At 41.0% G+C, this 14,042-nt stretch overlaps 1 protein-coding gene across 2 annotated transcripts; it reads right to left on the reverse strand.

Moving 5' to 3' along the window:
* Positions 1-840: 840 nt before the first annotated feature.
* thrap3b (thyroid hormone receptor associated protein 3b) lies at positions 841-14,013 on the reverse strand. 2 transcript variants are annotated; one of them, XM_061759543.1, is made up of 11 exons: positions 13,659-14,013; positions 10,782-10,925; positions 7,808-8,518; positions 6,664-7,275; positions 5,212-5,378; positions 4,942-5,050; positions 4,779-4,854; positions 3,983-4,146; positions 3,638-3,881; positions 3,116-3,283; positions 841-2,050 (listed from the first exon to the last, which is right to left on the reverse strand). In XM_061759543.1, exons 2-11 carry the CDS (start codon positions 10,895-10,897, stop codon positions 1,829-1,831), a joined length of 2,589 nt encoding a protein of 862 aa, XP_061615527.1. In that variant the 5' UTR covers positions 10,898-10,925; positions 13,659-14,013; the 3' UTR covers positions 841-1,828. The 2 variants fall into 2 exon arrangements, with proteins under 2 accessions (XP_061615527.1, XP_061615528.1); XM_061759544.1 differs by lacking the exon at positions 10,782-10,925.
* Between the last annotated feature and the right edge of the window lie 29 nt (positions 14,014-14,042).

Raw genomic sequence — 14,042 nt, forward strand, 5'->3', positions numbered from 1 at the left:
AAAGAGATGTCTGTTTAGTTCTATGAAAGAGCCATTTAGTTTAGTCATACTGGATATGTATCGAGCTTCCCGCAGTGAATCCGAGCGACGTCCCAAGAGAGTAAGTCAATTTTCTGTTGGCAAAGTCCTCCTCTACCCCCCTAACCATAAAAAGGTTCATTATGCAGTAGGTGGAACGCCTGGTTGTCATGTTTTGAATGGGTGAGGCTGAAGAAGAGATTGCTGTCTGGACAGAAAACACCTCAGGATAATGAGGCACCCGTGATGCATTCTGACAATTAGCTCACTATTACTGTGTGACTGATACACAGTCTGCTCACATTGTGATGAGCTCGGGAATGAGGGAATTGATTATGAAGCATATTTTAAAAGAATGGATTCTATGTTCCTCTGCAGACTTGATTCTGATCTTATAGGGCAGTGGTGGGTAAAGACCAGCCTGCAGGCCACATGCATCACGCTCGTCTAATTCGGCTCGCTGAACATTTATATGATCAAAAGTCCTATAACATTTGTTTTTTCCCCTTCTAAAATTGGTTCATTCAAATGTATTTATAGATTTAGATTTATTTTTCAAATAATTTCTCATTAAATTGGGTATCATAAATTGTAGACTACCCTTAAACACACACACACACACACACACACAAAAGCCAACTATGTTGCATTGCAGTTATTAGCAAACTCCAATAAATATATTTCTGAACAGTCCTCTTCAGTGTCATTCAAAACGGAGTATAATTTTTTTCTAATTACAGCTCTTTTTTTGGATTTCAGATGGTTTAACTAACATGAGCGAAATAATTTCCTAAGCATGTCAAACAATACTCTTACAACACATTTCCAATATTGAAGAAAAGGAAATTTATTGAAAATTAAAAGACATATGATAGCGCTTCAACAATACAAAAGTTGTTAGCTTCATATTAATCAGAAAACAAAAAGAACCACATTCCCACAGTTGTTGCCTACATGCAGTATGGACAGTCAAGAGATTTTAAAGTCATTCTTAAAACATCTTGTTAAAGGTAAATTAGTTTTGTCAAATTTAGGGGTTCTCATGTCTGCTTTCATGACAATTTTAAACTGACACTTAAAAACATACCTCCACCCAAAAAAAAACATTTAACTTGTTTCCCCAAGTATTACGGACAAGAGAGTTTGCAACTGTGTAATTATTTAACTTTGCTTGTAAATCAAAACTCCAAAACATAAAAGGCTATGTCCTTTGCTAAATTATCTAAGACATGTAAACCTACATTGTAAGTATACATACTTATGTCTAAAGCAAAGCAGTTTTATTTTGGGGTGGACCTTTTACATGAAAACACGCATGTTGCCGATAATCACAGACTAAGTGGTGCTACAATACATATATTTAAAAAAATAATAATTTGGGAAGGGCTGAAAAAAAGTTTCCAAAATGGCGACAATGAGCAACTACTGATTGGTCCCGTGGGGAGAAGCATTAATTGCATTCATGCAGTTTTAACATCAAGACGTCATCGGGGGGGAAGTGTACAAGAAAATGAGCATAAGTCTCCCTCTGCTTCAAACTGCAAAAACACTTACATGGAACTGTATTTTTTTTATCATCTAAGGCACAAATATTTTTTTATTTCTTTCCTTAGGTTTTAATTGAATGATGACGCCTCAGTACTCAACAATCAACCATGTATTCATTGAAAACGACATAAAAACAGACCAATTTCTTCACTTGGGTTATAACAAGAATTAAATGATAGGAAAGAAGAGGATAGATAAGGGAGGGGGAAATGTTTTCTCTCTTTTTTTTTTGCCAATACATGGACACAATGACGAGGGGTGTTTAGGTTTTCAGGCCTTCGTCAGCATTCTTGGTGTCTTTATGCTCCGCCTCGATGTTGTCATCTCCCATCTCCGGCTGCTCCGCGTTCTGGAACATGTCGTGGGCCCACTTAGGGCTACTGCCTCCCTTACGGTACACGAAGCGTCCCCGGCGGGGCATGAAGGACCCCCGGCCCCGCCCGCGGTTGTCCACCCAGTTTTTCTCACCGTCGCGGTCATCGTGCTGGAAATTAGACACACCATTAGGTCACAGGTTGCTGACAACACAAAGACAAGGCAAAAATGAAACCAGAGGCCAACTAAAATTTCACTTTTACTTTTTTTTTTTTCTAAATGTCCAAGTGGAGCACTGGGTTTGCACCTTGTCTGCGTACTTCAGTTATGGAGTTACAATGTCTAATCTCCGTCAGTGAGTGAACATTTTAGTTTCATGTTCTATATTTTGTCAGATTTTCCCCCCTCCATCTATCAAGCAGTCTTTTCAGTCAGATGGCTATTTATATAAATCGTTACAATATCAAGCACTCTATCCCAGTATTAGCCTTATAATTAAACCTGACAGGAAATAGATTGTGAAAACTTAAGTAGAATACTAAATTTCATTCTTTCAACAAATTGCTAAATGTAAGAATCTGACAAATGACTACAGAAATGTTCTTTAAAGTGGAAACTAAACTTTTTTTGGGCAAGAATATGTTGTATGTGCCACCACTAGTTTAAAAACAGTATGCTGATTAATATTGCATTCATAGAATAAAAATTACAGAGATTAATTAATCAATTTTCATCCATCACAGGGGTTGCCATGTTGGGGATTATCTCCCCCTGATGTCGACTAAAATTCAAAACCAGTGTAAATCAGTTTAGCGGACTCCCATGTATGTTGCTATAACTAGCATAACGATATGTTGATGACATGATGGTTTGAACCTGAAGTTGCAAAAATCTTGTTCAAACAATCATGTAAATCGCAGCTATGCTAGTTATCGCGGCATACACGGGGAGTCCGCTAAATTGGTCTCCGGGTTGGGTCACGTGACGTTCGCAATGCAAGCACCAGAGCAGTTATGTTTTTGGTTGACAGAAGAGTTGTCAACATTGGCTTCCTGAGATGGATGAAAATTCAATTTAATTCCATTTCCACAAACGCAAAATGATTCCGAACTTCATCTTCAACTAGTGGGGGCACATTGAACGTATTTTTGAAACAACAATAAAAAACAAGTGTTTAGTTTCCCTTTAAATCTACAATAAAGGTCCACATGGAGATGTAATGTTATTGACTCACCAAGTAATACTTCCTGCTCTTGGGCGTGTACTCAGGATCCCATTCCTCCTCTGGGGGGCGCCCTTGAGGGTTCATGTTGGCAGGGTTGCCATTGCTGCTGCTGTTGTTGTTGTTGTTGTTGCCTGGATAATTGCCCCTATTCCATCCTCGCCCTCTCATCCTGGGGAACTGAAATTGGAAGAGCAAGTCGCATTGCAGTCAGATGACTGTTTCGTTCAACTCTACTCACTGGAGAGAGAAGTAGAAGTGAGCAGATCAGGTGTAAATATGGGTCAACGTTCTGCAACTCAAAACGGCTCAGATTAAGACCAAATAAAGAGCAGGCAAGTTCACCGATTTGTGCTACGTTACCTTAGGTAAAAATTCATGTAGTGCAAGAACTATGCAAGACAGAGAGTCATCATTATCAGCAGAGTCAGCCGCATAATGATCCTTAGCATAAAGGGGGTGTGAACAGAGCAAGGAAGTTATAGAGAAGTGACAAAAACACAGGAAGTGAGCCAAGCACAGGCGGTCACTTACAAATCCACGGCCTCTGCCTCTTTCCATGTGCTGGCCCTCAAAATCCCGTGGGTGCCCTCGGTCCCCGTGGCCACCGTAGTCCCGAGGAGGGTAGCGCTGGTGAGCGAAGCCCTCCTCAAAATGGTCCGGCCCATCTCCCATGTACTCCTTGCCTCTGAAAGATGGTGGCGCAGTGGGGAAAGGGGACGGAGAAGATGACGACGAGGAGGAGGACGGTGAGCGATCACGCTTTTTCTTCCCTTTCCTGCAAGCAAAAGAAACATTGGGTGAGAGTTTTACAAGTGACGAGAGAACAAACTGTTTTTTTGGGGGGGGTTTTGACACCATGAAGGATGGTCCACTCACTTGGATTTCTTGTGGTGCTTTCCAGATTTCTCAGAGGACCTCTCTCGGGAGCCTCCGGGACTCCTGCCCGCCTCGCGCCTGTAGTCCTTCCCGGCAAACCTCTTACGCCTTTCAATGTCCAGGCGAAGGTCCATCGTGTCCCCTTTGAACTTTTTGCCTGAATCCTGCAGTGAAATGCATTTAGTCGTCAAAAAGAAGCAGTTGTCAATTCCAAGAGGTAGTTATGAAACATGACTCAAGCCCCGGTGCTGGTAATAGATTTGTGAGCTTAACTCTTCATGTAAATACACTTCCAATTGACTCACATTTATCAGGTATTGTATCGTCTTCAAGACCAAATGTGTACTCACAGTTAAAAGTAACTGGTGTGCATTTCAGTTACAGGCTGTAATAATACGTCACAGTTCAGTATAAAACAAGAAGTACTGATGGAAACCAGCAGCATGCATCACTTAAACTGAAGAATTTAATGTTACAGCAGTTTTGTTGCTTCAATTGTTTCTTTTCATGGAAAGATACTTACAAGGTTAAGGCATTGATAAGCGTCCCATGAGAGGCTTGGACTCAGGATCATAACTCCCTTCCTTTTAGCCTTTGCTTGGGGTTGGTACATACCCAATCAATAACCATATCTCATAGGGTGCAGGCTTGCTTGGCACTTACAAAACACAATTGGGCTCTTTTGATTTAGAAATATGCATCCTTTGAAAGAAAAGCACAAAGCTGAACACTGCCGTTTTGGGTCGTCTCAAATTCGGCTGTGGAAAATATGTCAAATTTCTAAACGACAGGTCACCTTGAAGCTCGCCTCGTCCATATCCTCAAACAGGTGAGAGTGCCTCTTAAAGGCACTGGGGGAAACATCAATTCTCCTAAAAGAGAAGAGAGCAGGTAACCTGAAAAACTGACAGCAATTTTGTGTTGAATCCTTTGATTATGGTCAGATATGTATTACAAACCTGTGGATTTCTGGGCTCTTCCTTGGCTTAATTTCTACCTCTGCAGCTTTTCTTTGGTACATGGCGAAGCGCTCACTTAAAGTCATGTCTGAGGAGGGGAAGTGCTGAGCTGCAAGAGCGCGAAAGAGAGGTATTAGAATCCGCAAGAGTTATTCACACACTTTCAAACACAACAGCAGTCACTACTAATGCATTAAATGGCTCACAAAATGATGTCCAGCTCATGTAGTCAAAGGTTCTGCAAGCCGGAGTGAGTTAGCAGCACTGTACCTTTGATGTAATGCACAATGGACACTATGTGCTGAGCAAAAAGCTCAGAGGGGCTGCTGCAAAGATGAGCGGACTGAATATTCTGGAAGATTGACCGAAACTCTGGATCTTTCTTAGAGGGATTCAACAGATCTCTGGACATGAAGCGATTCTTAGCCGTAGAGGAGCTGAGAGAGAGGAATGAGAGATGACAATGAATACAAACATTTCTCTAATCAGGTTCAAATTACAGTGTCTCACAAGAGTGAGTAAACGTTTCACATTTGTATTGTGTAAATATTTTATTCTCTCTTTTCATGAGACAAGGCTGCATCAATAACTAGCCTACAATGCAGTCAGTGTAGCAGGCAATGCTTCTTGACAAGAGATAACTCTAAACTGATGGTTTTTTTCTAGTGGCCAAAGCATCTTTAATCCACACCTCCAATCTTGTCTAACTGATTGGCTCACACTCTGATTAGCTCTTGGAGAACCTGTAGCCTAAAGATTCACTTAATTTTTCCCTCCCTGTCCTGTGAATATTTACAGTAATTTCTAGTGTATAATGCACATTCCCACCCCAAAAAAATGTCAAAAGTACGCATTATACATAGGTATAGGGGAAAATGAAAAGAAAACCTTACATCGTATAAATGTATGCCGCCACCTAGAGGTTATGAGAAAGGTGTAGCCTACACTTTTATTCCAATATGACAGGGGTACATATGACTGCATATATGTACAGTTGTGCTCATAAGTTTACATACCCTGGCAGAATGTGAAATAAATAAATAAAAAATTAAATAAGCCCGATGACTGAACCATCGTTAATTTCTTTATAGTTGTGTTTTGTTTAATGATAATGCTTTTCTGAAATGCTTGACAGTTTAATTTGAATCCCATTAAAATAAATGTGTTTCGCCTGGCCCTTCATGTTTTCTTTAAAGAGTTGTACCTGTCTTACAAATTCTCCCTGGGTAACCAAACATGACCGCAACTGTGTTTTCTCTCATTTACTAAATAAAAGTAGGGCTGTGAATTTCAAAATAAGAGCAAGTCAATAAAAAGAATGTTTAAATCAAGTGCTTAACTTCGGAATAATTCTTTGACAAAAACAAACAAAATACAGATAACACTTCATGTTTTGATCATACGGGTAGAAGCCAAATCATGGATTGTAAAAATGCATTATACATAGGTAGAAGGGTTTTCCAAAACTTTGAGGTCGACTTTGTGGGTGTGTATTATACATGGGTGTGCGTTATACGAGAAATGACAGGACATTAAATTCAATGAAAATATGAAAACCTATTTTTTTTGTGTGGTATTAGTATTCTTGTGATTTAGATGAAGACCACACCATATTTCATGAGTACTTTATGGAGTAATTTAAGAAATTCCAAAGGGTTCACATACTTTTTCCTCCCACAGTATGTTTCCAAAAAATGTAGCAGTGGATCTGACTGGGCCTACCTTGGCATTTCTTCCAAAGAAGCAACTTTCAGTTCGAAGTCCTCTCTGGACGAAGCCAGACGTACGGGGGAATCGTCACGAGTAGGGAAGGCCCCAGGGAAGAGTGGCCTGTCCTTGCCTTTGGAAGTCACAGCAGGGGACGGACTTCTTTTGCTTTTCTCTTTCTCCTTCTCCTTCTTCTCCTTCTTCTTGGCCTTCTCCTCTTTCTTGCTGTGCTTGCGGCTCTGATACATCTCCTCTACCATTTTATCCAACGTCTTGGTATCCTCATCTATGCGGCTTTTCTCCTTCAATGACGGGTACGAGGTGGAATAGGTTGGCTCGTCCCCCCACTTCCCGAATATATCGCGAGTTGTAGGCTTGGATTTGCCCGCACTGCCTTCCTCTGTGTCCCTTTCTTTCAAGCCATGAGACTTGAGGAACTCCTCCTCCTCTTCATCAAAGAACGGCATGGTCTTGTCCTCCTTGGAGTCACCAAAAGGAACAGAGATGCTGAAGATGTCTCCAGACTTGATGCCCTTCTCTTGCTCTCTCTCAACACTACTCTTCTCGCTATCGTTACCATCTTCCTTCTCACCTGCCTGCTTTTTGCTTTTGTTTTCAGCCAAAAACCTGAAAAAAAAACAAGCAGCCTTAAAAAGAGAACTGGAAAACTAGAAAATATCCCCACTAACTGACAGAACAAAATGCATCTGGGGCTGTCTAATTAGGTTTATTCTGCTAAAATGCCAAAACAAATCACCTGTGAGGGCTGATGCACCATTACAAAGGACAACAGAAGCGATTGTGTAAGGTTTTGTAAACAACCAAAGAAAGGCAATGTAAAGTCTGAGCAACGTGACATTGTGTGTTGGGGGGGAAAGGCCATCCCAGCTGCAAACAGTACAGACGATGAGACAGTATTTATACTCACGTAATGCGCTTCTTTCTAAGTACGTGGGATTTCAATAAAGTTCCTCTCAGTGCACATCATAGGACAATTGTCATACTTAAAATCAGGAGTCCTATTCCATTTTAACCTGATGATTCATCCAATGATCTTTGGAAAAAAGCTAAAATATTTGAAAGAAAAATTACATTTTGCTGAGAAAATAAAAAAAGCAGGATTCCCATTGAGCTGGGATCAGAGATAAAACAGACATACTTTTTGAAGGCAGCAGAGATCACCGTCTTTTCTCCAGATTTCGCATCATCCTTGGAGAAGAAGCCGAAGCCGCCGAAGGAGGCCGTTTGTCCCGACTTGGGGGGACTGTCAGCAGCCGCACCTTCTTCCTTCTGAGCCGTCTCTGAGCTGACTCGGCTTGTGTCATAGTCGATCCATTTACCTCCTGATGCCTTCTCGATAACGTTGCCTTCTCCTGGCTGCTTCTCCGGTTGGCCCTCATCTTGCTTCTTCTCAGTAATCTTTGAGCTGGGTTTGCCCTTGTTGCGGGGGCACGGGGTGGAGGAGCGCGACCTGGAGGAGCTGGAGGCCCTAGAACGTTGCGATTGCTCGGACGACGAGCGGTCAGAGTGATGGGAGTGCGAGCGACTGGCGGAACGCTTGCTTGGCGTTTGGGAGCGTGAACGTCCTCTCCGGGGGCTGTGGGAGCGGTTGTCCTGGTCACGTTTGCGGTCGTGCCAGCCTCCGCCACCACCACCTTGCCAGTTAGACTTGTAGCCATAGCCGCCGCCTCCCCTGTTCTGATAGTGACCGCGAGGGTAGTAGCCTCGATTTCTTCCACGAAAGTGGAACGGCCTTCGATAGCCCCGGTTGTAGCCCCGGTTGTAGCCCCTGTTGTTCTGGTAGTCCCGGGAGGGATAATTTCGGTAGGACATAGGAGTGCGGGAACGGGAGCGGGAACGGGACCTTGAGCTGAATTAAAGCAAGAGAAGAGGAGAATGTGTAGAGATGCAATTTGTCACAATGGGGACAGAGGAACTTGTGCGAAGAACCTTGATTACATAGGGAAACGGTTTGAAATGTAATTGTCTAAACCAGTGCTTCCCAACTTTTATTGTGCCAAGAGCCTCTCTAATATCTACTCTCTCCTTTATTTCTTACCCATTTCCTCTCTTTGTATTATTACAATATAGCTACAGCGACAATCCGCTTTCTCCTTGTCAATTGCGGCATGTTGTTTGTGGTTCAGTAAAAAATTTAAATAAAGTGGCCAATGTTGTAGGACTGAACAATTATGCCCAAAATAATAATCATGATAATTTTGATAAATGTTATATTATATTAATTAATTATTATTAATCTGGATTATTCCTCATGTTAGGGAAAAATCTTTATTTTTATTGCACTACTTTTCAACAAACATTATGTAACAATTTTCAGTGCAAAATGAAATCTTAAAATACGAATGCATGGTAGATTAATAAAAATAAATGTATCCCCCCCAAAGAATTCTACTTAACCAAGGAATAAAAATAAATGTATCCTCCAAAAACTTCTACTTAACCAAGGAATAATTGAATAAATATGCTATTACAAAGTGCAATCACGAATCGCAACTTAATGGAAGCAAATACAGTTCATGCATAAAAAGCAAACATTAGGCTGTAAGTTTAATTTTTCTGCTTGACCATTGGTCAGTCGTGCATGCTCACAAACTGCAAAGAACTCAAAAGTTGTGACTTCCCTCTCTATTTACACCCGCCGTTTTTTCATCGCACTCAGGCTAGCCGAAAAGTTGAACGGAGCCGCTACAACGGTTGTTAGCAGTGTCTTACCGTGACTTCGAAATAAAAGCTTCATATATTACTACATTGGACGCGAATGCCATTTTAGAATTTTACTTTGAAGTTGGCCCCAGAGCGCAGTACAGGCGCTTAATGAAGCCTTAACCATTCGTTCGCCCCCTTGTGGCTGGCTGACTAGGTTGCGGGCACTGCTGCACATGAAGCACTTTTCATATGCAACAGTGCCCGCATTTTAAATGTAAGAAATCGATTGTGCTCATTTAATAGTGTCAGTCAAAATCGCGATCACAATTAAAATTCATTTAATTGTGCAGCCCTAACATGTTCCGTTACAAAACATTTCCTGATAACGCAGTTTTCCTGTTGCAGTGCGCTGGCTTTGTGTGCGTACGGGTGTGTCCCCAACTATATTCATGTCGTGATTGCCCAGTTCAGCGGGCCAAAAGGGCACCATAAAATATCCAACCCACCCACCCACCTGTGTGTCAAGCAAATGCACACTCTAGGTGAAAAAGCACCTACATTTACATCTTGCACTTGAAGATATATTTAATGATAAACATCATATTTGGGCCTTTAGTGTTCACACGTGTGGGTTGGAAGAGGACAAAAGTGAGTTGATGCAAATGACTTCACGTCACCTTGTCTGCCACTTTCAATAGTGATACAATATACAGCAACCCTTCATTTAGTTAAACACTGAGTAGTCGATAGCGATGCAAATCTATATTTACTTTAAGGCCGCTACGACAATAGCAGGGTTTTTTTCTACATATAAAATTTGAAGGAGGGCACCCCTGCCTAATTTCAGCACAGGCCATCTACAGCTATAAAACATCTGAGATCAATACTGTTAACTGACCAGTGTTTTACTTGTTGGCTGTCATCTTCAATCGCGGTACTACAACGACAGCACGGCACTGTATCATGAACACTCGCAAGTCTGTCCAAAAACAGTCAAATGGCTCAAGCAAAAGGGGCCAAACCACACAAGCCATGAACCTATTATTCACTTATGCAAGTGGTTGATTGTTTGAAGGTAAATTATGTAATTTAATTGCACGATTTAAGAAAATGTTAAATATATAAATAACAATGTGTTTGTTTGCACCAGTGGGGGCAGCATAAGCATGTGTGCGAAAAATCTGAGTGATACCACCTTTGTCACAATTTGATGCGAATCTACAGCAAACCTACTTTTGATTTAAGGCTGCTAAATATGATCTGATGTAAATTCGGTTCAAGAAAAAAACCAAAAAGGCCATTAACTGCTAAAAATGATGAGCCCATCTATTGTGAGTCACTCTGGTACACAAATAGCCGATTTTAACACCAACCCCAAATAATAAATCACAAAAACTTAAAAGGATGTATATGATAAGATAACCTCATAGGAACTAGATTCAGGTTTTGATCGGAACTGGAGTTACCTGTAGCGACGTTTTCTAGATCTTGAGCGGGAGCGGCTTCTAGATTGAGATCTAGATACAGATCTAGACCTGGACTTTGATCTGGAGTTGGAACGGGAAGGTGAGTAGGGAGCCATTTTAGCCCTTATTCCAGATTAAAAATCCCTGAAAAAGAACGGAAACCGATTAATGTGTAAGGTGCTCCTCAATGCTGCAGTGACTATTTGCCTACCAAATGTGCAACAGGGGAGTCAAATACTCGGGATAGTGCAAAGGTTAAAATGTTGAGTAACAGAAGTGCTTCAAATCAACACAAGAAGTGACCCATTTTAAAGCAGGTCTGTACAGATACACTTGCAGAGCTGCTGACAGGCATACAGCGCGACACACTGCCACCTGTTATTTAAAAAAATAATAATAATAAATATAAAAAGCCCCAAGTCCTTCACTTTTCATTTTCCATCAGGAAGCACACGTGACCTTAAACTGTCTGATAAACTTGAAATCATAACCGGTGTGGCGATGACACAAAGAGGCCAACAGGTTGGACAGAGAAATGCTGCAGCAGCTGCAACAACATGCAAACATATGGACATGAGCAGGCAGCACAATGAGACTGAGCGGCGCTTCTGTGCACACAATATGTGCAGCACACAAGTAGTACTCGCAAAGGCAGGCTGTTCTTAAGACAATGCTGGATAAAAGTTACAACTTGTAATTTCATTTAGGGTCTTTCATCTGCAACAACCACAAAAGAGGTCTTCAGGTTGTCAAGATGGTGGTGTATATATGCACAAATGTCAACGTACAATAAAGTGTGTACATTAATCACTGGTCAGGATAGGAAGATAAAAAAAATAAGGCTCACTATAAGTGCAGCTGATCCTCCTAGTAATTCTGGGCCTCTCTCTGATTTGGTCATATTTCAAAAACTATTTTATAAAATATTTAAACAAGAAACAGCTTCAAACTGCTATCATCGTAAATCTATTACTAACTTTACAGGCAATGTTAAATAACTACAGATCTATTATGCATACATAGGACGCATATGAATTGATGTTTCATACACTTCATATTTCATGTACTACAAATTCAGCATTGTATGCATCTATATATCAGGCAATAATATTAAACTTCCCACAATATTACTGTAGCACAATTGGGCTATACCTATTACTCACCATTTACCAACATGCAACAGCATCTGTTTATTTTTCAGATTATTTTTTTTTTTTAATTCAGCCTTCATCAATGCTGCTGTTTTGGTTTGTGCTTTGTTTCTTTCTTGGTGTTTGTGTGTGAATATCGCTGGTGTGACAAAAGTACTTATCTAACATTTTAACAATCATACCAGTCATACAATTTTAAAAAGTATGACTATAAAAACTAAAGTTATGTAATGTTTGACACTCTTAGTTTACAGTAAAACAAGAGAATAACATCTTATAGTTAAGCAAGCTATAGTCCACTAGCTTAAAACTAACAATGCAAAACGCTACAGAAGGGCTAACGAATAGCATTAATGATGCTGTACAAACCTCGAAAACTATTGGAACATAAACAGCACAGCAACATAGGCAAGGCACACACAAGAGAAGCAACACATATACCTCCTGCATCAAGTGGAATAGCATTATTCTGTGTTACTAAGTAGTATTATATTAGAGTGTAATTTATTCCATGTTCAATAAGATTGTATTTTTGAACATTTGATTGTTGCTTCGACACCGAATAAGTGTTATATATGAGTCAAACTTGTCATGTTTAATAGAGGTTTGTGGTTTCAACACTATTTCATTAAAATATAACCTTTTCATTAAAATTGCAAGATGTAAGTGCATTACTCTGTCGGGAAAAAAAGTGGTATCAGAAATGTCTCAAACGCAGTTGAAGTCAGTAACATTTGCATTTTGTCGCAGATTCCCTTTGACAGAGCGGTGACAAAATGGCCTTTTCACCCAATGTGGTGGAATGCCCACAGAAAACAAACGGTCGCTATGGGCTTCGCACTGGTCGTCATGACACTCATACCATTTTGTCCACAAGAAAGAGCACACAACTAGTTTAAAAGGCCCCTTACTCTTCCACACCCGAAGCGGACTTTTTGAGGGCATCGTTGCACAGTGGATGAAGCCGTTGAGTGGCCATTTTGAGTCGTGGAAACAGGCCAACAAGCGCATTTATTATTTACACGCACAAAAACAGACTACTTTTGTTTTTCATGCATGAAATGGTTGCCAGTATAAGCCCTTCGGGCGCTATGTACGCCCTTCAATAGAATGAATAAGGACAGGCTTTCACACGCTTTATCTAGCGGATGTGTAACCAAACACCATGTCTCCATTCCGCATTATAAGCTGGTGAGGATCTAAATACACCATTTCCACCATGTGGGTCTTAAAACAGCCGTGCAATGTCTTTGAATAGCTTGATATCGATCTACCCACCCAACACAAGCTTCATTGCAATCCACGCTGTAATGACGCATTAGTCTGACGCTAAGAGGACATCGAGTAACGCTTCTTAACATCTGATCACAGTGCACTACACTTTAATAAATAAAGTATAAATGTGCGTATTGTACGCATAACATCAATCCACCGCTGTATTTGTCATCGTGGTAACACGTGTTGCAAAGACTGTAGCACGAGAAGATCGGATGCTATGACGTATTAACTGTATACAGGAGCAGATGGTTGACAAAATAATAACGCACATTTGTAAATACATGCAGACCAATACTCGATGCTGAAACCGTCGATGCCGTTCCCGATTGCTTCCATGAAATACGACCATTGACTAGAAAACGTTAATAAACCCTTTTACCTCTTAAGTTAGCCGTTGAACATTTAAACATTTCGAACAGGAACGAAATCTGGGAGCTGGTGTAATTACCTGTGCGGGTTTTGAGAATAATTTGAGCCGTATGTGCGTCGACAGCAACCTTTGTAGGCCGCGCTTCGTTCGAGCTCTGCTTCCTTCCTGTATTTTTCCGTCCCGGGTACAATGTAGCAAAGAAGCTAACTAGCTCGCCGCGAGCAGCAGCTGCGCGACGAAGCACGCGAATAAAGTGACACCTCTTCGCCCAAAATACAACCTGGGAATGTCGAACCAAACTAAGTTAGACATATACGAGGCAAAAACATTTTTTTTGCTTTCCGATTGCAGCTCGTGTGCGGCTTCGAGGATTCGAGCGTTCTCAGCAGCCGACCGTCGACAGACAGCTTAGCTCATGGACGCTATAGATCCAAGTCTCGCGAGACTTATGTGACGAAGTAA

The sequence above is a fragment of the Phyllopteryx taeniolatus genome, chromosome 21 (assembly GCF_024500385.1).
Source record: "Phyllopteryx taeniolatus isolate TA_2022b chromosome 21, UOR_Ptae_1.2, whole genome shotgun sequence".
NCBI classification, from domain to species: domain Eukaryota; kingdom Metazoa; phylum Chordata; class Actinopteri; order Syngnathiformes; family Syngnathidae; genus Phyllopteryx; species Phyllopteryx taeniolatus.

What these genes read in the sequence shown, in the direction of transcription:
- thrap3b (XM_061759543.1), bottom strand. Translation starts at nt 10,897, where the DNA reads ATGGCTCCCTACTCACCTTCCCGTTCCAACTCCAGATCAAAGTCCAGG. An exon ending in CATTGTGCATTACATCAAAG is followed by an intron (nt 5,051 to 5,211) that starts GTACAGTGCTGC and finishes GCGCTCTTGCAG; the next exon opens with CTCAGCACTTCCCCTCCTCA. An exon ending in GAGGCAGAGGCCGTGGATTT is followed by an intron (nt 3,284 to 3,637) that starts GTAAGTGACCGC and finishes TTCCAATTTCAG; the next exon opens with TTCCCCAGGATGAGAGGGCG.